Raw genomic sequence first — 25,100 nt, 5'->3', positions numbered from 1 at the left:
AAGCTAAATACTTGGATATAAATTTTCCTTAGACATATTCATCATAAAATTAATTTAAGATATGTAGGATATTAAAGTAATGGAAAACAAGGGCACATACATCAGAGACATGCATATATAGTCAGAAATTTCTCTGATCAAAGCATATTATAAGCTTTATTACTTCTAAAATACTGAACAACAGGGTTCCTGAAGGTACTGTTGAAAGACCGCTACTTAAATTGTGGCTGCTGAATGTTCTTATGAGAACAGAAAATGATCAATGTATGTTTTAATATTTCTCAGATTTTTCTCCCCCTTAATAAATAAGAAAAAACTAAAATTCTTTTCTTTGTTATGTAAGACACTATAAGGACTCTGGATCTCAGAGTCTCAATAATCAAAGAATGATTTTAACTGTAAGTTTTGCAGATAATTTATTTTCTTTTATTTTCTGCTACATAATAACATTTTGATTTATCTTGCTAATTTAAGAAATAATCCAGATTTCTATTATTGCAGTACCTAAAGATCTCAACTATTCCCAGGATCTCATTTTAATTGTTCTTCTTAAATAATGTGACATTTTGACTAATAATACAACAATTACCTTTTGCTGAGTAGGCAGTTACTACTCCTTATTCTATTTTGTTGGCTGTTTTGCTCTGATGGTGTTTCATGCACTGGAATTAGGTGTATTAAAAGAGACAGAGAACTTGCCTGGGAACAGGGCCTTTTGGGATAGTAATCAGATATTCCAAGTGAATTTTGGGGACTAAGCTGCCCCAGTGTATTGGGACACTGCTACAATGATGCTTAGCTACATCAATAATTCTGGCAACTTTAAAATACGAGAGATCCTCAATACCCAAATATTATTCTAAGGGTAGGCACCACTTTTCACTTATTCTCCATACCCCTTCCCTCACATTCTGAGTATCACAGGGGGCTGACAGACATGCAGCTCCCTGCTGTAATTCATGGTGCTTCACAGGAAGTGCCACGACTTAAAGTGTTTCCCCTGGTAGGTTGGGGGATCAAGCTCCAGTTTGGAGTGGCTGCATGTCTGCAGCTGCTCTCCTCTAGCCCTGTCCCTGCCTCTCAGCTCTGGTGGTGTCTTCAGAGTGGAAGGAGGGGAAGGGAGCAGAGGAAGCTCAGGCTGGGTGAGCCAGTGCACCTTTGGGTGCCTGCCACTTTAAGGGCTTGAGTAGGCTGTGAGGCAGCCTGCAGGTGGTAGCAGACCCAATCAGGCAGTCACATGACAGCCAGGAGGCCACCTGATTGGTGCAGGGCTGAGCCACCTCAGTATAAGAGCAGGCCCTGAGGAGCTGGGCTGGCGGTTGCTGCAGTGAACTGGAGAGAGAACGTCATCCAGCCAGAGCTGCTGCTCCCAGAACACCTGGAGGGCAAGGGTAGGAACTATGGGGATGGAGGAGGCTCCTGGTCCTGGGGAATGACCTAAAACTACACCTTGTTGGGAAGGATGATGTGGTGGGGCTGCCTATGGTGAGGTGGTCCCCAGGAAATGCCTCCCTAGTGAAAGGTGAGTATGGGGCACCTTATAGCCTCAGCCCACACAACCTTGTGGGTAACCCCATAGTAGGAATAGGCAGGGTCCAGGCACATTGATAGACACCTGAGGCCTGAGTGGGCCATAGGCTGAGTTCAGGCCCAGGTACATCGACACACTCCTGAGGCACAAGGGGCATAAGGCCTAGAAGCCCCAGTGATGGGGAGGTGTAGTGGTCACAGTAGGGGAACATGTGAGGAAACAGCTGAACAGTAGGCTGCTTAGAATGGGGTCCATTTGGGGGCCTGAGGGACTGTGCATAGATGGCGTAGAGTAGGGTCCATGCAGGCAGGCCTGAAGGACTGTGCAGGGGCTGCGTAAAGCAGGGTCTGTGAGAGGGGCCTGAAGGACTGTGCATAGGCCAGCCCCGATAGTTTGATAAGCAAGCCCTAGTGAGGGGGCAGAGTAGTTACCCCAGCAAGGGGATAGTGAGGCTCCAGTGATGGGGGCATTAGTTGAGACCCAAATGAGGGGAAGCATGTGGCCCAGGTAAGTCTCTGGACACCTAAAACCAATTTTGGACCAGAGGCCAAGTGCATCCCAGCAATGGGGCTGGGGAAGTTGGGAGTAATTTGGACGCCATCTGCGAGGCATGGGACAGGTTTGGAATTGTGTATTACACCCTCAGCATCGGGCATTAAATGGGCAGCATCCTGCCTTATAAACAACTTCTAATTAGTTACATCAAAGGCATGGCAGGGGAGGTAGGTGGTGGACTGCCCTAGACAGGTGGTCAGGCCAACAATTTGACCAGCTGCAAGATGGCCCCCTGTCACACTGGGGTTTGCCCCGACTCTTCTGGTGGGTGGGGCAGGTGGACCCCTACCTCACTCTCAGATCCAATTCACCCACCCTCCCCTCCAGCGCAGGCTGGGCAAACCCCAGACTGAACTCCCTCTGCTCCCTCCCCCTCTTTCCATTCTGAAGACGGCAGCAGGAACAGCCCAGTCCTGCTCCCAGTGCATGCTGACAGACATTAATGAAGGTGCTCTGCTTTTGGAATGGCTTCCTCTGAACCCTCATTCTAATGAGGATTCAGATTGTTGCAGGATCTGGCATTTTTAAAGCATTCTGCAGCCATGCACTTCTGTCAGAGCACAGCTGTAGAGCACTTCAGGGGTCCAGTCACGCAACAAACCGTCACTTCTGTCAGCACCCACAGAGCTCAGCCTTCAGGATAACCTCTACAAAGGGCTGCCACGTTATTGTAGGGTGGGGTAGGAGTACTGCTGTAAAGGGGATATTCAAGCTTCCATCCTTTCTCTTTATTTCTTGTTTTATACCTCACATCACCACTGTCTTCCCTGATAGATTACCCTGATTCTGGCATGTTGATTTGCATTGCAAGAATTTATAACTTCCATTCAGTAAATGATAGGGTGGTCCTCTTACGTTTGGTGGAACTAAGAAAATTATGAATGTGTGGCTAAATATAAGAGGTCTTTGTAGAGAGTAAAGGGATAAGAAAGTATTTTCAAACCTTTTCTATAAAATCTGTCAGCATGGAAGAAAAGAGCATATATTGTACTGTGTTTTATTAAAAATCCTGGTATCAACACACAAGGGGGAAAAAAGATTGAGACAATACAGGCAAGGTCACTTAAAACTAAAAGACATATTTTGTTTGGAGTCTGGTGATAATTTATCATTACATACTGTTTAATTATACACTGCCACCTACAGGAGTAGAGAGAAATTACTCGTTTAGGAGAAATACTGACTTAACTATAGAAACACTTACTTATCTCTTCTTCCTTTAAATAAGTGGGCAACTTCAGGAGATTTTCCACATTCCTAATGAATGAGCTACTACTTCATGTTCAACTGAAAGTTACATGGAGCAAGAATTCCTTGATTCTATTATTCTTAACAAAAATATTTTGTGTTTACTTATTCCAAAAAATATTATTGTAAAACAAATCTGAATTACATTGGTTGCAAAGCAACTAATTGAAATCTACCATTTGTATAGGCACATCAGGATACAGCAGCTATATTATACTGAAATTAAATTTCCTGTTCATTACATGAAGCAATAATTCATTTAGGGAATTCTGGTGATGAAAAATTCACAGGTATGAAATTAATTGGATTGAATGTCACAACCAATCTTCAGCAGAATTTTTGTTATTTTGCACCTAAGAGTTTTTCATAGAATCATAGAAAAGTAGGGCTGGAAGGGACCTCGAGTTCATCTAGTTCAAACCTCTGGTCAAGGCAAGATCATCCCTATCTAAACTATCCTTTACACATCTATGTCTACCTGTGGTGCCCAATCTTTTGGCTCTGTGAGTTCAATGTGTGATGCGGGGCCAGCTTGAAGACTAAATCTTCTGCATGACCAGATCAGGTCCTGCACCACCTTGGCTCAGTCCTGCATGCCTGCGTCACGCCCTGTCGCTGGATTGGGCCCTGTGCTTCCTCACTCCCTTGCACCCAAATTTGGCAGCAGGGGAGCTGCAATTAAGGCTGTCTCCCTACCTCGCTGCCAAATTTTTGGACTCATGGAGAGTATTGAAGGACCGTATGACAGCTCTGCAGGTTATATTTGGTTCACAGGCTGGAGGTTGAGCACCGCTGGCTATTCCAAACAGATCTGCCCAAGCAAAAACTACTAGGCACAAGCCTGAAAAACCTCAGGAACACTTCAGCCTGTCACAGGAAAAGCTGAGGGAGGAGGGCTCTGTCAATGTTCTGCACTGCAAGGACAGGAAGTTGTTTGTTAAAAATACACTTGAGAGGTGCAAGGAAGAGGAACATAAGAATATAACGAATGCCATACAGGGCATCGACAATTGGTCTGACCTTAGTATCCTGGCTCCAACAGTAGCCCGAGTGGATGCTTTAGAGGCAGAGCATTAATATAGCTAGAGCAGGGGTTTTCATAGATTTCATAGACATTAGGGACTGGAAGGGACCTCACGAGATCGTGAAGTCCAGCCCCTCTCCGCCATAGGCAGGAAGTCAGGTGGGATCAAGTGATCCCAGCAAGGAAATTATCCAGATATTTTTTTAAAAGTCCAGAGTAGGTGCTTGCGCCACCTCTGGGAGGAATCTGTTTTAGGCCCTGGACACTCACTGCAAAGAACTTTTTTCTTATGTCTAGTCTAAAATCGGCATTCCTGGAGTTTATGGCCATTAGACCTTGTTATCCCTTGGGGAACTCTGGTAAACAGCTGTTCTCCCAGGTCCTGACGTACCCCTCTTATATAATTGTAGGCTGCTACCAAGTTCCCCCCTGAGCCTTCTTTTTTCCAGACTGAAGAGTCCTAAATCCCTCAGCCTCCCCTTGTATGGCCTGCCTTCCAGGCCTTGGATCATATGAGTAGCTCTCCTCTGGACTCTCTCAAGCTTCTCCATATCCCTCCTGAAGGCCTTTCCAACCTTTTTAAATAAGTGTACCCCTGGAGGCTGGATGCAGAGCAGGGGGCAGGGGGTAACACATGGTTAGACAGGCAGGAGCGGCAGTGTGGGGTGGTTTGCATGCAGCAGTGCAGCGTGGTGGGCAGCAGCACTCCATCCCTGCCCTCCCACCTGCGCATACCCCCTGAGGCCTTCTCAAGTATCCCCAGTTGACAACCCCTGATCTAGAGGTGACTAATCCCTGTTAATAATGCTTCCTGGCATCTACCCTCATTGGTATAGAGATGCCAGAGGAATTACCTCTGACTCTTCTTTTTAATATCATCTATGAATCTATTACCTGTTTGAACCTGGCTCTGCTATGTGCCTCTACAACCTCCTATGGCAGTAAGTTCTGTAAGCTGTACTATGTACTGCAGAAAAGAGCATTCTCTTGTTAGTTTAAAAACTGTCTCGACTAATTTCAGTGGAGCTCCCTAGTTCTAGTATTCTGGGATCTGCTGAATAACAGTTCCCTATTCACTTTGTCCAAACCCTTCATGAATTTATAATCTCTATCATATTCCCTCAGCCGCCTTCTTTCCAAATTGAGAAGCCCTAGCCTTTTTAGGTCTCCTGGTGTGGTAACTGCTCCATACCTCTGATCATTTTGGTTGCTCTTTTCTACATGTTTTTTGAGATGTGGAGACATAGCATTCAAGCTATGAATTCACCATGAATTTGTATAGGGGCATGATGATGTTCTCCATTTTGTTTTAAATTCCATTCTTAATCATGCTCTACACTTTATTGGCTTTTTGGGTTGCTTTTGCACACTGAACTGCAGTTTCTCAACAGCTCTCTACAATGACTCCAAGGTCTCTTTCCAAAACTGTAACAGCTAGTTCAGAACCCAGCATTCTGTATGTATAAAGTTATTTTTTCCCCCGTGTGCATTATCTTGCACTTGTTGACAGTGAAGTTTGCTGGCCATTTTCCCCCCACTTAGCTTGATAAGATCTTTCTGCAGTTCCTCTCTGTCATCTTGGGGCTTAACTACCTGGAATAATTTGGTGTTATCAGCAAACTTGGACATTTCGCTGTGCTCCCTGATTTCCAGGTCATTGCTGAAACTGTTGAACAAAACCTGATCCAGCACAGATCCCTTCAGGACCCACTTTTGACATCTCTCCATTCTGAGTAGCAGGGATCTTGGTTTTCTTGGATAAAAAAAAAATCCCCAATATTCAGATAAAAAAAAAAGTAACCCCAAATCCCTTTTTCTGTGATTAAAATGAAACGCCACTAATATATATATACATATATATAATTAGTGGCATTTCATTTTAATCACAGAAAAATGTGGATTTTGGGTAACTTTTTTAAATCAGAAGACCAGGATCCCATGGCCTAGGGACTGTTTGGCCCTATCTTTGGCTTACCACCTTTTAACCAATCCTCAGTACACAAAAGAACCTTCCCTTCAATCCTGTGGCAGCTCCATTTTTAAAGGCCTTTGGTGAGGGACCTTGTTGACAGCTTTTTGAAAGGCCAAATATATGATGTCAAATGGATCCCCCTTCTCGTCTGGCTTATTAACATCCTCAAAGAACTCCAGGAGATTGGTAAGGTAGGATTTCCCTTTACAAAAAAACATGCTGATTCTTCCCAATGTATCATATTTGTCCATGTAACTGCTGATTTTATTCTTTATTATAGATTCTACCAGGGATGGATGTGAGACTCACTGTCTTTTTTGGCTTTTTGGGTTGCTTTTGCACATTGAACTGCAGTTTCTCAACAGCTCGGGATCTGCTGGATCATATTTGGAGCCCTTTTTCAAGATTGGTGTTATGCTGGCAACCTACCAGGCTTCTGTGTACTCTCCCCACTACAAAGGCAGGCAAAAAAGCCCCTTTTGTGTGTATTTTTTTTAATAATTGTTGCTACTTTCAAACCAACTCCCTTCACGTTCTTCCAATCTTTCTTTTTCTCCCTTCCTTTCTTCCTCTTTTCTTGGTTTGAACTTTCATATCTCCCTTTCATTTGAAAACTGATCAGCTACAGGTTTTAGTGGTTGTTGGTGCCTTTTTTTTAGGTTGGATGGGCTAGGATAAACATGATAGCCAAAACCCATTCTCTAGATAAAAAGTCAGGAAGGTGAAACTCTGGATTCCACTGCACTAGACAGCTCTGTCACCCTGTTCCTTACCAGCCTAATGGTATAGCTCATGCATAATAAAGGGTATTTGTAATTTAGCTATAGAAATTTTGTAGATGCCAAGTGCCTTCAAAATTCAGAGAATCAGAATCCATACAGTCTAAGACTGAAATCTTGGCCTCATTAGACTGAGTTATAAGGAAAATCTTTCCCTTGACTTCATGGAAACCAGGGTTTAACAGTTCACTCTCCAAAGCACACTTTCCTAACAAACTGCTAAAAACTATTTAGAGCAAAAGACAGAAAATCAGAGGGGTTGCCTTTATAATAGAGGTTAAAACCCTAGAAGAGACTAGTGATGAGTGTATCATAAACAAAATGGTTATTTTAGATGGCCTGCCCCACAGCAGTTTGTTCTATCAGTTTTATCATGTAAATCAAGGAACAGTGGAATAGTTTGCTATTGTACGTGCAACCTCTGTGACATCACAAGTACCACAGATTACAGCAGGATTTCTGGTGTCTGTTGCTCCACTAAGGTGCTGGGATATCTTTGGTGAAGAAGAAGTGTTGTTGAATTTGAGTTTACCCACAAACTTTCAAAATAAGGTATGTTAAAATTTTGACACTTAATGGCTACCAGAGTCTAATCGCTGTGAATATTCAGTAGAAATATATGGATTAATTTACTTTTTAGTTCAGCTGTTGCAATTCACCTACAAAATTTAGTGCTATAGTCAACCTCAAGCACTTAATCATGAGTCATGCCTCCCAAAAATTATAAGATTGTCAGTCAATGATTTAAAAAAGAAAATCACAACAACAATATAATGAGTTCTCTTTTGCCTTCTATTTTCCTTAAGATACGCTGGGTACACTTTTCAGTATTTTTGCCATAACCACAAGGGGTAGAAACTTAAAAGCTGAGATTCTCAAAATTACCTGATTCTAGGGGAGAAATCTGTGGGGGGAAAAACCCATGAGAAGTGATGATACTAACAACAGAATCATAAAATCTTGCAGCACTGAAAAAGGATCCCTCATAAAAAGGATGCTAGCTAATGCCCCTTGTTCATTAGCATAGAAATCACCACCTAGTTAAATGTTGATTTTTGCTATGTAAATAGCTTAGCCTACACTGGCTTTTTCCCTCCTAGTTTAAACAATGCTCTATCCAGTCAGTAAGAAAAACAATCACATACAAATTCCTGATGCAATTTTTTTGAAATCTCTTCCAAATTCTCAAAGGATGAGACCAATGAGAATAAAACAATAGCACCATTATATTAAAACCCAAGCTTCAACAACAGCATCAGCTGCCAAGAAGTCAAGGAATAAGTGGACTTCCATCTCCTACATCAGTGCAGATGACAAACTGGCAGTAGAGGAGTAAAAGTCTTGGCTTCAGTTGAACCAGCTCTTTCTGCAGACATTACAAAAAAATCATATCTATGTCTCTGAATGCTTGCTCCATTGATAGTACAATAAAATAAACACATTAGTGTTTGTTTCTAGGGGTTAATGAGAGTAAAAGTTTTGTCTCTAAGAATTTTTTTGCACATACTGAAAATAGTTAAATATTTTAAAAACAAATTACTCCTGTAAAGAGTGGCTAAATGGTCACCAGGGCACCTCTTGGGGTACCAAGGAACAATGGTCACAAACTGACAGAGAGCAGATTTAGGCTAGACATCAGGAAAAACTTCTTCACGGTGAGGGTGGCCAAAATTTGGAATGGGCTTCCAACGGAGGTGGTGCTCTCCCCCACCTTGGGGGTCTTTAAGAGAAGGCTGGATAGGCATCTGGCTGGGGTCATCTGGTCCCAGCACTCTTCCCTGCCCAGACAGGCAGTTGGACTCAATGATCTGTTGAGGTCCCTTCTGACCCTAGCATCTATGAATCTACAAAATAAATAATAATTAATTACAGATGTAAATATATTGATTTCACTTAGAACCACAACTGAATGACAAAGTACACTGAAAATGCATAGTTATTTATGCCTCTAGGCCAACCCAAGTGTTATTTCATTTCAGCACATAGCCAGCTCTTTCCCATTAAACACCATCTGTAGAAAAACTAAAAGCACATGCCATTGCAATGACATCCTATTTAGATATGCAACTGCTCATTTTACATGTGCAATACTGAAATCTTCTTTGGTACATGTTCTGTGCCTTGCTGAACCACAAGTAGCAAAGGGAATGGACCACACTGCATCACTCCTCCCACCTACAGCATTCTGATGCATAAAGGAATTAGAAAGAAATCTTCATCTATCTGCCAAATAAAAAGGCCAATATTTGTAAAGAAACACATTTTATTTAATAGAATTAGACCCTTGAAAACAACAAAGACTTAATAGTTATACTACGGAAAGCGCTAACACTGTCCCTTAACTAGAACTGTCATCAATTTTGTAAATGAATGATTGCATGTACCGGGTGCTTAGACAATGGTTGAACTAAAATAACAATATCAATGACAGTATGCCAGCTGAAATGGAAATATTCATCATAGCCCTAGAGGTGGCAGTTTTCAATCAGGAAAACTTGGGAAGTCTATATAACAGACACTGATATTATCTTGAGAAAAGATGAATAGGCAATATGATTGAAGCATTTAATCGTTAACACCAGAAATGCACAGAAAAATATAAAGGGGCATTGTTGAACAAACTATTGAGTAGCTGAGCTGGACTTCTGATTGAGGTGGTATCAAGTAGCATAAATATAAATTAAGCCGTTAGTGGATATTTTTGGCAACCTGGCATTTAATAAGTTCACGTATTCATTCTTGCATTTATTATACATCAGGGCTTCTCCTCATCATTGACACTATGGCTGTCCTGGTGCAGATCATTGTAACTTTTTATGTAAAGATATTATGAGATCTGATCAGTCACTAGAAAGCCACTAGAAGGTTAGGAAGCACTTCTGGTCCTTCCCAGCTGCGGAACCAAATCTCTTAGATGTGTGGTTTTGTTTGAGCTATTTGGTAGCTCCGATTAGGCTTTGCTTGGCAGCCAACAGACATTCAACAGTTACGCTGTAAGATTCAGTCACAAGCCTAAAGCCATGCACGCCACAGGTCTGCACTGTGTCTGGGTGGTCAGTGGCAATGATACCAGGATTCCTCACAGTTTGCCCACTTCAGTTTCCTAGGAGGATGGCTCGTTGTCCTGGTGCGGACCGGGTACTGACGGCCGGCGTGACAAGCGCTGAGCCATTGCCATCTGTGCCTCGGCACCTGCACACACTGCCTGGTAGCTCTGATGGCCAAGACTCATGTCACTGCCCGTCGCACAAACGCTCCCTCGTGCCCGGGTGAGCAGAGACTCCCCAGCTGCGGACGGGCCCTTCACAGTCGTCCGGGGAAGGGGACAGGGTCCGGAGCCGCCGACCTAGCGCGAGGGACAGCAGCGTTTGCCCTCTGCTGCGCAAGCGCTTGCTATATCCCACTTCCCCACGGGAAGGACTGAAGAGGTGGCTCCAGCGTGCGGCCCCCTGAGGGGAGCGGGGGCGGGGTCTCGCAGCCCGGCGGAAGGATCCCACAGCCGCGGAGTCCGGCTGCAACTGCCCTTCGCCACGAGCGCAGCGCCGAGGCCGCCGAGGCCGGGCCCCGCCCCGCCCCGCGCCGCCAAGTGCGAGGTGAGCGTCCACCTGGCGCTTCCCTAGGAGTCGCGCCGGGGCGTGGGCGGCAGGTCAGAGTCCGCTGCGGCCTTCTGCCCACCTCCCTCGGCCGCGGGCTTCAGGGCGGCAGAGCGAGTCCCGGCCCGGCTCCGGGGAGCGCCGGCCGTTCGGGCTGGAGCCTCCGGTCCCTGCCGCCCCGCGGGTGGGAATCGGCCTTTAAACCTCGTGTGTAAACGAGCGACTCTCTGTTTTCAGCCTTAAGGATTCTCCCCAGGCTGGGAAGCCAGCGGCAGACGGGGTGCCCTGCACTGGGGAATGGGCAGCAAACAGATGGCCATAGGTAAATGGTCATTATCATGCCGTTAATTGGCTAATCGTGCAAAAAAAGCCCACCCACCACAGGTGCAGAGCAAGTATCGAGCCATTAACTGGCGAGTCGCAGAAAAGATGTGGACTTGGCAAAGTGAGACAGTGGCAAGGGCAGTGTAGTTGTCCTGTGCTTGAGTGGCGCGTGGAGATGTAAATGTAACGTTTGTGTCAAGTCGAGTCGGTCCTGAGGCTGCTGCGACAGTCGGAGCTGCTTCTTTGCTGCGATGAGCCTCCTGGGTTAGTTGAGTTGCTTTGCACCAGGGGTGATTCTTTGGGCAGAGCGACCTGGGGGCACCCGTCTCCTCTCTGCATAAGGATGTTGGCTCGAGGGGAGCTCATCCACCCTTTGACAGGTCTTGTTTTTAGTCCTGGTGGGTATCCATGCTCCCTCCTTGTCCAGGCTAACCTGGGTGGCTGTGCTAGTTTATTTGCTGACAGCCCATCATCCATGCAACAGGCTGTCCTGGTTTACATTTTGCCAGGTAGCGGACCAAGAGGGGCCTGGCCTGGCAAAGGTACTCACCATGTCATAAAAATGTCCATCCAGCTCTAAAAAGAGCCGACCAGCGACAAAGTTAGTGGTTGAAAATGTGTAACAACTTCAGAGCTGGTTTCTGTCCCGCTTTCATTTGAATACATTTTTAAGATTCTGAAATGGAAGCCCCCCTCTGGGTTAGTTAGTTAGTTTGACACCCAGTCGGGTGGCTTTGTGTAGCTGATAGCAGTGAAGGTACTGGAGGTTTTAGTGCTATGTCTGTCTTTTTGCTGGCATTCATGATCTTGCTTTTCAGTGCCTGCTGCATTCTAGTGTTTATCTGTAGCAGTGGATCCACTGAAAACTGCTTCTTTTCCTCAGTCCCTGTACAATGTTGGAGTTGTGTAAGGAGATAGGTTAACCCAAGACCGAAGAAGCATCATATGAAGGGCTCCTGCTACATTCTATGGCAGGAAAGTCAAGCTGTCCTAATTTAATTGCATCAGCTCCCCCAACCCCAACCCCTGCAGATGCCTTTCACAGTAGCCAGGGACTGCTGGGGATGGGAGCCTCTTCATTGGTTGTGTTTGTTTCTAGGGGGGCTGTAGGGACGATGGGTTGCAAGTGTTCCTCATTTGATTACACTCTAAAGATAAATTGCAGTATGTATAGCTTTTTAAAAACTGCATGTTAACTGTAAAAGTGAGGGTGGATATGTGTGTGGAGAAGAGCCTTGCTGATCATTGACTGATCAGCCTTGCTGATCAATAATACATGGCCTATTTCTTAAAACAATTCAGTACAGTCAGACTACCGTAAAAGGTGAGTCTATTTACAAAAAGGATTATCTATAACACCCCTACAGTGGTAGTTTCTCAAGATCATGTAGTGTGCAGTGGCTCTCAAACTTTTTAGATGCAAGGCACCCCTCAGAAAATGCTCTTCTTAGCTTTCATTCATTTTTTTTGACTACAGTAAAATAATAGAATAATTCCTGTATTGCAGAGAACTCAGAAGGACTAAAATAGGTCAGAATGTTATTTCATACTATGGATTCATCATCCTGGTTGAGAATTACTGAAGTAGTGTGATACAAATATAGCATTGAAAGTAATACTGCAATACACTTCAGGATAGCTTCTTTTCTTCCTTTTCCTGCTACATTGTCTACCTAGCTTTAATTTTTTTCTGCCCATTGTTCTAGCCAAATGGTAGCTTTATTTTAAATATCTTTCCTCCAACATTTTCTCTTCTTGAACTGCATATTCCTTAGGTAGCACAGAATTTTAGTGCTGTTGCAAATACTACTTTTTCTTTGCCTCTCGCATTCTGCTCCTCCACATAAACAAGAAACACTTCTTACTAAACCATGAAATCCCTGTGTTCAACTCTACTGGGAAAATTTCTTTGCTCCTTCATGACTTATTTATGGTAAGGAAAAAGGAGATCTGTTTAATAAACTAAGATGGATTTAAAATACCCATTTCCTTTGTTCTTCTTAATAATTTTTGTGAGTCTGTGCATGTGTTAAATAAAATTACTGAACAGGGTCTAGCATCACTTCCGCTCCTGAGCTATAATAATCTTGTGTCCTGTCTAAATGTTTAACAACTATATTACTTCTTGTCCATAGAACACTGGTCCTAGACTAATCTTATTGACTTCATTTTTATGACATTTTATAAACTGGCATGTGTGTAGGTCATCTCTTCTTCTCAGAGAGTTTTTCTTTAGCCAAGTTTTTCAGTATCTTACCAAATTTTGCTTTCATAATTTTTTTGTTCTTGATCAAGTTATTTAGGATATGGAACATAGCAGAATTTTTTTCCTCCGATCACCTAATTTTTTAATGTACTTCTAATCATTCTTAATATTTATGAGCCACATTCATAATTATTTCTGCATCCTTCAAGTTTTATGTACTACTTAGCTGTATAGCTTTTTGTACACCAACTGCTTAGTTCATATCATCTTAAATCATGACTGAATAGCACTTTTTTTTTTTTTCCAGCTCTTGAGGCCATTTGACACCGGTGGGGCTTTTGACATTCTCTCCCATGAAATTCTCAATAATCTAAGGAAATACAGACTAGATGAAAGTACTGTAAAGTGGATACATTACTGGTTGGATGACTGTGCTTCATGAGTAGTCATCAATGGTTCTATGTTTAGTTGGGAGGAGGTATCAAGTAGGGCTTCCTAAGCATCTGTCCTGGGGCTGGTATGTTCAACATCTTCATTAATGATTTTGATAATGGAATTCAGTGCCCACTCTGCAGATTTGCAGACAACACTAAGTTGGGTGAAGTTGCAGATACTCTGGAGGGTAGGGTTAGGATCTAGAATGACCAAGATAGACTGGAGGAATAGTTTGCAATCAATTGGATGAGGTTCAACTAGGACAAGTGCAAAGTCCTGCACTTAGGGTGGAATAATTGCAGGCACACACATAGTATCATAGTACTTAAGGTCAGAAGATCTAAACAGATCATCAGGTCTGACACCCTGCCCCAGGAAGGAATGGGTGTCAGGATCATATCACCCCAGCCAAATATCTGTCCAGCCTTCTCTTGAAGACTCCCAAGGTAGGAAAGAGTACCACCTCATTGGGAGCCCATTCCAGAGCCTGGCAGCCCTAACTGTAAAGTAATGTCTCCTGATGTCCAGCTTGAACTTTCTTACTAACAATTTGTGGTCATTATTCCTAGTAACCTCGGGTGGCGCCCTGGGGGAACAGAGCCTCCCCCAATTCCCTGGTGAGTTTGTGAATGGCCACCAGATCCCCTCTCAGCCTTCTCTTGTGGAGACAGAATAGGTTCAGGCCCTTTAGCCTCTCTTTGTACGGCCTGCCCTGCTGCCCCTTGACCATGCGAGTGGCCCTCCTCTGGACCCTCTCAGTGCTAGCCACATCCCTCTTGGACTAGTGCATCCAGTTCTGGGCACTGCACTTCAACTGTGGCCCGACTAATGCTGCATAGAGGGGAAGGATCCCCTCCCTGGACCTGTTTGTGATGCATCTCTAGATGCATGACAAGGTACAGTTGGCCTTACTGACTGCTTCCTCGCATTGGTGGCTCATATTCATCCTGGAGTCAACAATGACTCCAAGATCCCTTTCTGCCTCTGAGTTTCCCTGGCCTATAGGTGTGTTGCTGGTTCCTTCTCCCTAGATGCAGCACCTTGCACTTGTCTGCATTGAATTCCATCCTATTCTCATCGCCCACCTCTGTAATTTGTCTAGATCTAGCTGGATTCTGTTCTTCCCTCCAGCATGCCCACCTTGCCCCACAGCTTGGTGTCATCAGCAAATCTGGACAGCGTGCATTCCACGCCCACATCCAGATAACTGAAAAGATATTAAACAGTACAGGCCCCAAGCATATCCTGTAGGGGCCCCATGTTACCTAGTGCCGCTGCCTTACTTCCTATGTATTTGATAAAGGACCTTTTATTATCCTTAATTCTAGTTGCTAGCCCTAGCTCCTTCTCTGCCTTAGCCTTCCTAACAGCTTCCCTGCAGTCCCAAGCAACAGAGGTGTAATCCTACTTGGTTATAGCCCCTTGCTTCCACTGTTTGTACACCTCCTTTTCTCCTCTCAGGTATCTCTGGATTCCTTTGAGTCATGGGGGCTTCTTAGCACTCCAGCCCCGCCTTGGTGTGCATTGGGACTGACTCCCTTTGAGCTTGGAGGATCGTCTCCTTGAGGAACAGCCACCTGTCTTGGACTCCCATCTCATTGAAGCTCCGAGGCCCCAGTGCCTCTCCTACTAACCTTTTTAGCTCACAGAAGTCAGCCCTCCTGAAATCAAGGACCTCTGCCTTGCTTCTTGCTTTCACCAAAAATTCCGTATAGCAAATTCCAGCAGGTGATGATCACTGTTGCCCAGGTGGTTGAGTACCCGCGGATCCCTCGCCAGGTTGTCGCCTGTGGCAAGGGCCAAGTCCAGCAAGCATTTCCCCTGGTGGGACTGTGTACATCCTGGGTTATGTGGAAGTTCTGTATCTCAGCTAGGAACCTACATGAGCAGTCAGACCTGGCTGACTGCTCCTCCCAGCAGATGTCTGGGTAGTTTAGGTGACCCATGACAACCACATCCCTTGATTTTTACAGCCTCCATGAGCTGACCTGAGAATTCCAGGTCCAGCTTGTCCCCCTGGTGAGGTGGTCTGTAGTAGGCGCCCACTGTCAAGTCCCTTCCCCCCCCCCCCCGCATTCTTATCCAGAGTGCCTCATTTTGCCCCTCCTTTAACCCCATCCTGATCATTGAGGATGTGTATTCCTCTTTGACGTATAGTGCTACACCCCCCCACCCCACTTTTCCCTGCTCTGTCTTGCCTGTACAGCCTGTGCATTGCACAATTGTGGGTAGAATCCATGAGCCCCACTAGGTCTGGGTTTTTGCTAGCTAGCAGGAGGGCAAGTTCCTTCTGGTTATTCCTTTATGCTTCAAGCATTTGCATACAGGCATTTGAGGCCTCCTGTAGGTGTCTGTGCCGCCCCCTTGTTCCCAAGTCTGCCCTGGCCTCTGTTGGTTGTCTGGGTAATACCTGTGTACATCACCTTGTTTGATGGCGAAGTGTCCTCATGTTTCTCTGTGTCCCTGACCCCCGGTGAACCTAGTTTAAAGCTCACCATATGAGATCAGCCAGCCTGGAAGATTCGGGAATGACTGGTTAGGCTGCAGTACTGCACAGAAGGACCTGGGGGTTATAGTGGACCATAAGATGAATATCAGCCAACTATGTCTTTTTTTTTTGGTAATAAGCCAACGGCATACTTGGTTGTATCAACAGGAGTGCCACCTTGCAAATCAAGGGGAGTGATTCTCTCTCTGGCACTGGTGCAACCTTACCTGCCCAATTTTGGGTCCCATACTTCAAGGAGGATTTGACCACATCAGAAAGTGTACAGTGCAGAGCAGTAAACCTGATTAGGTGCCTGGGAAGCATGACTTGTGAGGAAAGGACTTGATTATCTAGTCTGGACACTAGAAGACTGAGGTGGAGATTTGATACCTGAAGGGAGTGGTTATAGAGAGTGTGGAGATGGAATACAGGTGACAGGATGAGGAGCAATGGCCTCAAGGTGCAGTAGAGGAAATTTAGGTTGGAGATTAGGAGGAGCTTTCTGACTATGAGGGTGGTGAAGCATGGAAACAGGCTACCTAGAGAAATTGTGGAATCTCCATCCTTGGAAATTTTCAAGAGAAGGTTGGACAGGCACTTGACTGGCATGGTTTAGTCTGGGGTGATATGGCCTTGATCAGGGGACTTGACTACATGATCTCAGGAGGTCCCTTCCAGCCCTACTTTCCTATGAACTTGTTAGTATTTTCTTTTCTTTTTTGGTATGGTAATATATTTAGAATTAAACATGGAGAAAAGAGCTTGTCCCCATTGCAACATAATGCTTTCTGTTTAGTTCAGAATGGCAGGGGGGTATGTTCTTCTGTCATAATGCAGACTTATTCAACATTAGTGAATTTTAAGGTTTTAATATATTTCGATAATTTTTTTTTAAAGAAGTTCTAAGACTATCCTTTCTTAGAATATAAGTTCATCTACATCTGAGGTACAGGCTGAAAATAAGAATTGTGTTTCATTTTTCCCTAGCTCCAGTTTGGTGACTTTAGTTAGAGTATTTTTTTAAGCTTATACCATTTCTATATGAAATATGTTGTATTACCAAAAATAATTATTTACTAATATAACTACACCTACTCTGGGGCTTCAGCTGATAAAACAGTAATGGAGTATATTATGCGAATAGTATTTCAACTCTCTAACAGTGCCCTGTGTTCCAGTATTGGGTAAGCAGAAATAATAAATGCTGTAGCAAACTAGAGAAAATACACACAATTCTCAAACCAGTTTTGATTTTTCCATCCACATCAAGGTATAATTTTGCTATACTGTGCATATCTTTTTTGCTCTAAACTCAGTGACGGATCTGATGGGTTTTTTTGGTTGTTTTTTTTTTTTTGGAAGGAGGATTCATACCACAAACTGTAGAGTGGCCCTTCTTTTCACTTCCTGTTGCCAATTGTTGTCAGTTCTAGTTCTCATGTTGACAACTAGTAGTACATTAGTGACATTTGCGCAGTTGACCTGTCTTGGTTTTTGTTTCTAAAAGACTCCCACAAAGGCTATATTAACAGTTGCGTTACCATCAATCCTCCATGAAATAAGAAAAATTTCCTAAAAAGGAGGAGGGCAAGGTTCTTTGAGTAGATGTGAGATCTTTTATTAGACCAATTGCATAGCTGGAAAAAAGTTCTTAGCAAGCTTTTGGGTGCAGTCACCCTTCTTAAGGCATAGGAAGACTCTGCTGTTCTGTGACTTCAAGAAATGAGAGAAGCTAAAAGTGTGGCAGCATGTCCATGAGAATGTAAATAGGTAGAAATTAGAAGATGAAGCAGAGAGGTAAACAGAGAGGGGAGGGGGAAGAGGAAGAGCAAGGGAAAAATGGCTCAAAGGAGACGTAACAGTGATAGAATGAATACAAGTTAGAAAAGAGGCTATTGGTGAAAAAGAAAATAGCTGGAGATCAGGAAAACAGGAATGAGAGAAGCTACAAGTGTGAGAGGATGTAGTGAAAATATAAATAGGGAAGAAGGAGAAACAAAAAGTAAAGCAGGGGGAGGGGAAGAAGGCAGGGGAAAAAAGGGGCCAAATGGAAACATTACAGTGGTAAAAATACAAGGTAAGAAAGGCTGTCAAAGAGGAAGGAAATCAGAGGGGACAAAGGGCAGAAAAGGAGGGGAGGGGAGACAAGGTAGGGGGAAAGAAAAATGTAAGGGGTCAGGTCAGGCAGGTACCTGTTGAATTGGATGTCTGGCAGGTTGTAATGCGCCATAAAACCAATGTGTATTTTGAGTCCATGATTTTTTTTTTTTTTTGTATCCAGTAGGTTTATGAAGTGAAGTTCATAGGCTTGTCTACAGAAGTGTTTTGAAAGTTCCCTTTTGAGGATTAGACCTGAGAGATCGGAGAGGGAGTGATTGTCCTGCCCCACAACTAGTTGGGTATTCTTGTCTTCAATAGATTTTCGGTGCATGTTCATTCTGGTGTGCAGTTGTAGTTTTATTCCTCTTATGTATTTTCCATCAGGGCATGTGGTACATCGGATGAGATATTTAACACTTCTAGAAGTGCAGCTGCACATATATGCATGAACGACTTGTGTTTCCTCAGGCTGGGGGGGGCATCACGATTGCCTGCAGGTGGGTGGCAGTGGTTTTGGTGGCAGAGGCATAGCAGTGGTGAGCAGGGACCACCCACAGATGCCAGCAGCAGTGTCAACCAATCTCAGGGCAGGCACGTGCCTCCCATGCATTGTGTGTGTGTGTGTGACTCTAGACACATTAAATTCTAGACTCTGTATACACAAACTTGCAAAGAGGCAAGGGGGCTTATGGGTAGGTAATCTGTTATATTTCATCTCCATATATTGCTGTCAACATGGTTGTTATCTCTGGAGACAAATTCAGTTTGAGAACTGAAACTAAGCATCACAGGAATGCTTAATGGGAATCTTCTGGACTGAGCACTGACTCCCCTTTACTAATCTATAGAGGAGTCTCTGGGCCCATAAGATTGGGCCCCTAATATAGTCCATGACCTATTGTGATCTATTTATAAAACTTTTCTAAAAACATTACAGGAATATATTGTCTCAAATAGTGTATAATTAGAATTTATAGTCCCTATTCCATGATGATATCTTTGAGCTTTAATATAAAAGAGTTTTAATTTAAGATATATAGGTTTATTTTGTAAAGCATCTTAACACAAACAATAAAAATACAATTAAATAAAAATGTGATTTTAAATAGTAAAATTCTGATTTATATTTATTTATTTTTAAGTCATTGATTTTTATCCACCCTGTGTAGCACTAACATAATAGCCAGTTGGTCAAAAAAATAGTGTACCATAGAAGCTGCTGTTTCAAACCATCTCTTTTTTTTCCCCCTGTGACACATTTAACATGTGTACTGATCTCAGTCGCCAGTACAGGCAGTCTTCAGACTTAGGACACAATTGGTTTCTGAAAACTGCGTGGTAAGTTAAAAGGTTGTAATTCGGAACCAATTTTCCCATAGAAACAATGTTACAAATGGGGGGTTGGTTTCTTTACCATACCTGACACAGCTGCATCCAGCTAGTAAGTCTGTTGTGGTGGGTAGGGAAGTGGCATGGGGAAATCAGTGCCCTGCAGTGAGGGAGGGATTGGGGCTGGGGGGAGGGGTGATGGGACGCAGGCGTGGCTTGCTCTGGGCAGGTGCGGCAGCACTGGGAGCAGGGGCTATGCCCTGCCTCTGTTTGCTCAGCTGGGGTGGTGTCGCTGTGCTGCCTTGGACAAGTGGTGCGTAGCAGTAGGAGCTGTTACAGCCTCCCAGATGAGCTGTGGCTTCGTCCTACCTCGCCCCGGCTGGGCTAGTGGCAACCGTGGCAGGGCACGGTGCGGGGCAGGTGGCAGAGCAGGGACTATGGGGGCTGCAGTCACTCTAAAATTCCCCATAGCCTACCTGGAGTTCAGCCTGGTGTGGCCCTGGTTCTGGCCACCTTGCACAGAACCAGGGCATGCCCCTGCCGTGCCCTGCTGCTGCCACCACTGGCTCAGCCCGGGCAGAGTAGAGCAAAGCTGCTGCTCATCTGGGAGGTGTAGGGAGGCTGGGGCTGCTCCTGTCACTGCATGCTGCTTTCTGGAGGCAGCACAGCACCTGCGCTCCCCTGCCCTGACTGGGTGACTGGCGGCAGAGTATAGCTCCAGCTCCTAACACTGCCACACCAGCCCGGAGCAAGCCGTGCCTGCATCCTGGGCCCCCTGAGCCCAGCTAGGCTAGTGGCCGACGGGCAGAGCCCCCATTCCCAGCACTTTCTGGGAAGCTCAGCCCTGGCCCTGCCCACCCCATTCAGATCTGGGGCACATGCTTTCCACCACCCCCCTGCACGCCCTCCCAGGCTGGCAGTGCGCAGTGGTGGGAGCTGCCTCCCCCACCCCCCTGGGTCCCCCTTGGCACAGCCCTGGTCCCAGCCCCGGCCGCAATCCCTCCTTTGCTGCAGGGGCATTGATCTGCTGCTCTGTGCCCTTTCCCGCCCCCTCTACTGCAACAGAATTCCCAGCTGGACGCAGCTGTATCGAGTGTTGTAAAGGTGAAGCCTGCATCGGAGCCCTGTCAGTTTACAAATGTTGTGAATGTCGTTCATCATAATGTAAAGTCATAAGTCGAGGACTGTCTGTATCCCACAATGGTTATTGCTTCCTCTCCTTCCCCTCCTCCCTTCCCAGCCTGCACTCCCCCACAAAGCAGGAGGGAGAGCAGCTGGCCTCCCTGATAGCCCGCCCAGCCGTGCGCCTTGCAAGGGTTGGCTTGTATGTCAACCAGCAGCAAAGGCTGATGGGGCTAACAGAAGATGGGGCTCCAGTGGCAGTTGTCTCTGCCACACACTCAGCACTTGCTGCTGCTGCCGGTGGCTTACCATCAGCTGTTGTCAGTAGGCCTGCCTCACTCACGGACAGGCTTCTCTGGGAGGAGGGAAACCAAGAAACAGCCTCCTAATTTCCCCTGGCTTTAGATCATGCCTTTGTGGTAATGCTGCTCTCCAGTTAAAAGGAGCACATAATCTGTTTTTATAGCTTTGCAAACTTTGTAGCACGACAAAAAAAAGTGTCTAAGGCTTAGCTTATACAATTAAGAGAAGCTAATGTCAGTGCCTGCAGACTGAATTCTTTGCCAGTCAGAAAAATACTTGAACCCAGGGATTGCAATTTTCTATCAGATAAAGGATATTTCAAGACTTGTAAACAAAATTACTGTATATAGAATAAGTGGTGATGAAATGATGTCACCATAGTGGTGCAGGAAATATGCAAGTGGCAAGGATTTTTGTGGGTGAACTCTTTCATTGGACCTACATGTTTGTTTGGGATAGATTTAGCCAAGCTTTCTCTGGGAGAGGAGCACACAGACCTGAGGAAAGGTACTATGTTACTCAAATGCCTGTCTAAATATCCCAGATATACAGTTTGTCCAGTAAAGGAGATCACCTACCCCCAAATCCTTGCCTCTTCACATTGGGATACTTACTTACTTTTCTTACTTTATGGTTTGTTCGTTTTTTCTCTCCCCTCCCCCCATCCCCCAAGTATTTGCATTCAGTGACCCTTCCCTCTTTCTGCTTTTGCCTAGAACCATTTTCTCAAATGTACCAAGCTCCAGTAGGGAAGTAGGAAAAAACATTGTATTCATTTCTGTAGCAGAATGTTTCATATTAATCTGTATTTTTTTTTTTTAAAGTGAGGAGCCTCAACATTTTAAAGACCATGGAAATCAAAAAAATGATTGGCAAATCCCTTCAGCCAGCAAGACCAGCACGCCACTTGTCTGAGCAGATTGGTAAGTTGCATGGTTGAAATAAATTCATTTTTCAATAAGGAATTACAGATCATTTTTAGGAAATTGCAAGGGTGTTCTGAATTCACTTCTGTTTAAGGCAGTAGTTTAAAAACTGGCTGTGGGGAAATTGTAGCTTTTATCTGTGGGTTTAAATGGGAACATTTTCACTGATGTGCTCATGCTCTAGGTCATACAAATATTATTCTAAAAGCTATAGCAAAACCATATTAAAACTATCACATCATTAACTAGGCCAGGTTTAGCAAAATGTTTGCCAACTCTTGAGTGCCTGGCTAGTTCTCTAGAGACCAAATTTATTTACAGATTGGTTCTGGATTTGAATTTGAGTTTGCCTCAGTATGTCTCTTCATGATGCCCAGGCTCTTCAGTCATAAAGAAACACACGGGAGGCAATAAAGCAGCCCAAATGGTTACTACCTTTTGTCCTGGGTACAAATGTGAGCATTTGTGGTGCAACAGAAGGTATGGATATCTGTTTTCTCTCGCTTTGTGTTGCAGTGGCACAAAGTGACATCTGTTTCCAGCCAGAAATTTTTAAATAGGAATCCATAAGTTTAAAAAAAAATTCTACCCTGTTGTGATCTTTGTGATTGTCTTTGCAACATTTTTCCTTCCTTTCCTTTCCTTCTCAAGAAACAAATTAAAGCTAGGACCTGGCATTTTCCAAGGGGTGGCTTGAGTATAACAAAGTTGAGAACCATTGCTTTAGAGACTAGCCTGCATGCTGAGTTGCATACTGGCTATGCTGAAGCCCCAAAAAGTTAGGTGTAAGAAGACTGGTTCATGCTTCCCCCTTTCCCCATATATATATTTTAGTTGCATATGGAAAGTTCCAATGAGAATGCTAATTTTTTTTCACTCTTTGAAAATATAAGTAAAAATGTTTTGGACCTTGAGTGTATCATCTAAGAATTACTGAACTGTAAAAATGCTCTAGCTTACACTACATATGTAGCTTTCCATCTGATTTAGTTAAACAGGTGCACATATTTTGTGAGCACCAGGGGTGGGGAGAGGAAAATCAGTCCAAATAATAGAATCATAGAAGAAGATCTACAAGGTCCCTTCCGACTCTGCAAGTCCGACCCCCTGCCTGGGCAGGAGAAAAAACAAGGCTCAAATGATCCCAGCTAGGTAGGCATCAAGCCTCCTCTTAAAGACTTCCCAGGGTAGGAGCCAGCACCACTTCTCTTGGAAGTTGGTTCCAGATCCTAGCTGCCCTGACTGTGAAGTAGTTCTTACAGATGTCTAATCTAAACCTACTCTCCAACAACTTATGGCCGTTATTCCTTGTTATGCCAGGGGGCACTAGGGGAAACAAGGTCTCTCCCAAACCCTTCTGGTCCCCCCTAGTGAGTTTATAGACGGTCATCAGGTCCCCCTCAGCCTTCTCTTGTGAAGGCTGAACAGGTTCAGGTCCCGCAGTCTCTCATTTGAGGCTCTGCCCTGTTGTCCCCGAATCATGCAGGTGGCCCTCCTCTGGACCCTCTCAATGTTGTCTACATCCCTCCTGAAGTGGGGCACACAGAACTGGACACAGTACTCCAGCTGTGGCCTGACCAGTGTTGCACAGAGGGGGAGGATCACCTCCTTGTCCCTGCTAGAGATGTACCTGGGGATGCACAACAAGGTGCAGTTAGCCCTGCCAACCGTGACCTCACATTGTTGGCCCATGTTCACCTTGGAGTCAATAATGACTCCAAGATCTCTTTCTGCTTCCGTGCTCTCAAGAAGGGAGTTTCCCATCTTATAAGTGTGCTGCTGGTTACTACTGCTCAAGTGCAGCACCCTGTACTTTTCAGTATTGAAGCGCATCCTGTTTTTGCTAGCCCACCCCTGTAACCTATCCAGGTCTTGCTGCAGTCTTTCCCTCCCTACTAGCATGCTCACCTCATCCCAAATTTTGGTATCATCAGCGAATTTAAACAGGGTGCTTTTCACCCCATCATCCAAATCTCTGATAGAGAGACTGAACAGTGCTGGGCCCAAGAACTGAGCCCTGGGGGACTCCCCTGCCCACTTTTCCCCAGGTCGAATATGACCCATCCACCACCACTCTCTGAGTGCGACCCTTCAGTCAATCTGCAATCCATCTGACTGTGTAGGCATCAATGTCACAGTTGCCCAATTTTTTAATGAGGATGGGGTGGGAGATGGTGTCAAAGGCCTTGCTGAAGTCCAGAAAGACTACATCCACGGCAACACCTGCATCCCATGCTTTTGTGACCTGATCATAAAAGGCAGTCAGGTTGGTCTGACATGACCTGCCCCTAATGAAACCGTGCTGGTTGCCCTTGAGCATCATCTTTGAAGCCGGCCCATCACAGATGTGCTCCATGATGATCTTCTCAAAGAGTTTCCCTAGGATTGAGTTAAGACTGACAGGCCTATAGATACCTAAGTCCTCCCTCCTCCCGTTTTTAAAGATGGGGACCACATTGGCTATCTTTCAATCATCTGGCATCTGGCCCGAGCACCACGAGAGCTCATAAAGCTGTGCCAAGGGCTCTGCAATAATTTAGACTTAATCCTGTTGTTGTAACTGAAGTTTTTGATTCCCCCCCACCCCCCTCCCTGATATCCATGCATGGATGTGAACCTCTTAAACTAAATTGGTGACTCTGAATTGGTTTTACAATGCACCTTTATTTCAAAGCCAGTGTAACAGACTGCTGTGGTTTAAAGATGGGACCTGCTGATCCAGATAAAACAGGGGCCTTTTCTTCCCTGTCCTTCCCCTCTCCCCCACCCATTCCACATAGCTTTATTTTTTCACTCCAGCATGATCTGAAATACACTTTGACCAGACTGCTAGTTTTTGGCTTTCTTTCCAAAAACTTTTGTAGATTGTGAATCTCTTTTGTCAACAGAGCTTTGAGTTCAGGTAAGAATAATAGTCCGAATCCATGTGGTGACTTGAGTGTGTTGACATAGAGCATTGTCATGCTGAACTCTTAGACACCCAGCTCCTGGAACAAAACACTTTAACACCAAACTTGGATATTACATTTCTATACCATGCACAGAGAAAGTTGGGAAGATAGGAAGGGAAATGCACTGAGCTAGAAAATGCCAAAATTAATCAATAGGAAACATTGAAAAGAAAGGTACATCTGCCCTGAGACAAGTGCCTACATAAGACTGGCA

The 25,100-nt window shown here is 44.6% G+C and overlaps 1 protein-coding gene across 6 annotated transcripts in view; it reads left to right on the top strand.

Annotated features, from left to right (window-relative positions):
- Positions 1–10,332: 10,332 nt before the first annotated feature.
- C3H8orf88 (chromosome 3 C8orf88 homolog) overlaps positions 10,333–25,100 on the top strand; it is a 43,553-nt gene continuing 28,785 nt past the window's right edge. For 3 of the 6 annotated variants that reach the window (XM_090040300.1, XM_090040297.1, XM_090040298.1), the window contains exons 1-2: positions 10,985–11,024; positions 21,834–21,932. In XM_090040300.1, coding sequence (XP_089896426.1) covers positions 11,000–11,024; positions 21,834–21,932 — 124 coding nt within the window. In that variant the 5' untranslated portion in view covers positions 10,985–10,999. Of the gene's footprint in view, positions 10,703–10,749; positions 11,025–21,833; positions 21,933–25,100 lie in introns of those variants that run through there. The other 3 variants (XM_090040299.1, XM_090040301.1, XM_090040302.1) reach the window with 3 other exon arrangements.

This window comes from Crocodylus siamensis, chromosome 3, assembly GCF_052110815.1.
Source record: "Crocodylus siamensis isolate JL-2025a chromosome 3, ASM5211081v1, whole genome shotgun sequence".
NCBI lineage: Eukaryota > Metazoa > Chordata > Crocodylia > Crocodylidae > Crocodylus > Crocodylus siamensis.
This window is presented reverse-complemented; position numbering and strand designations above follow the sequence as displayed.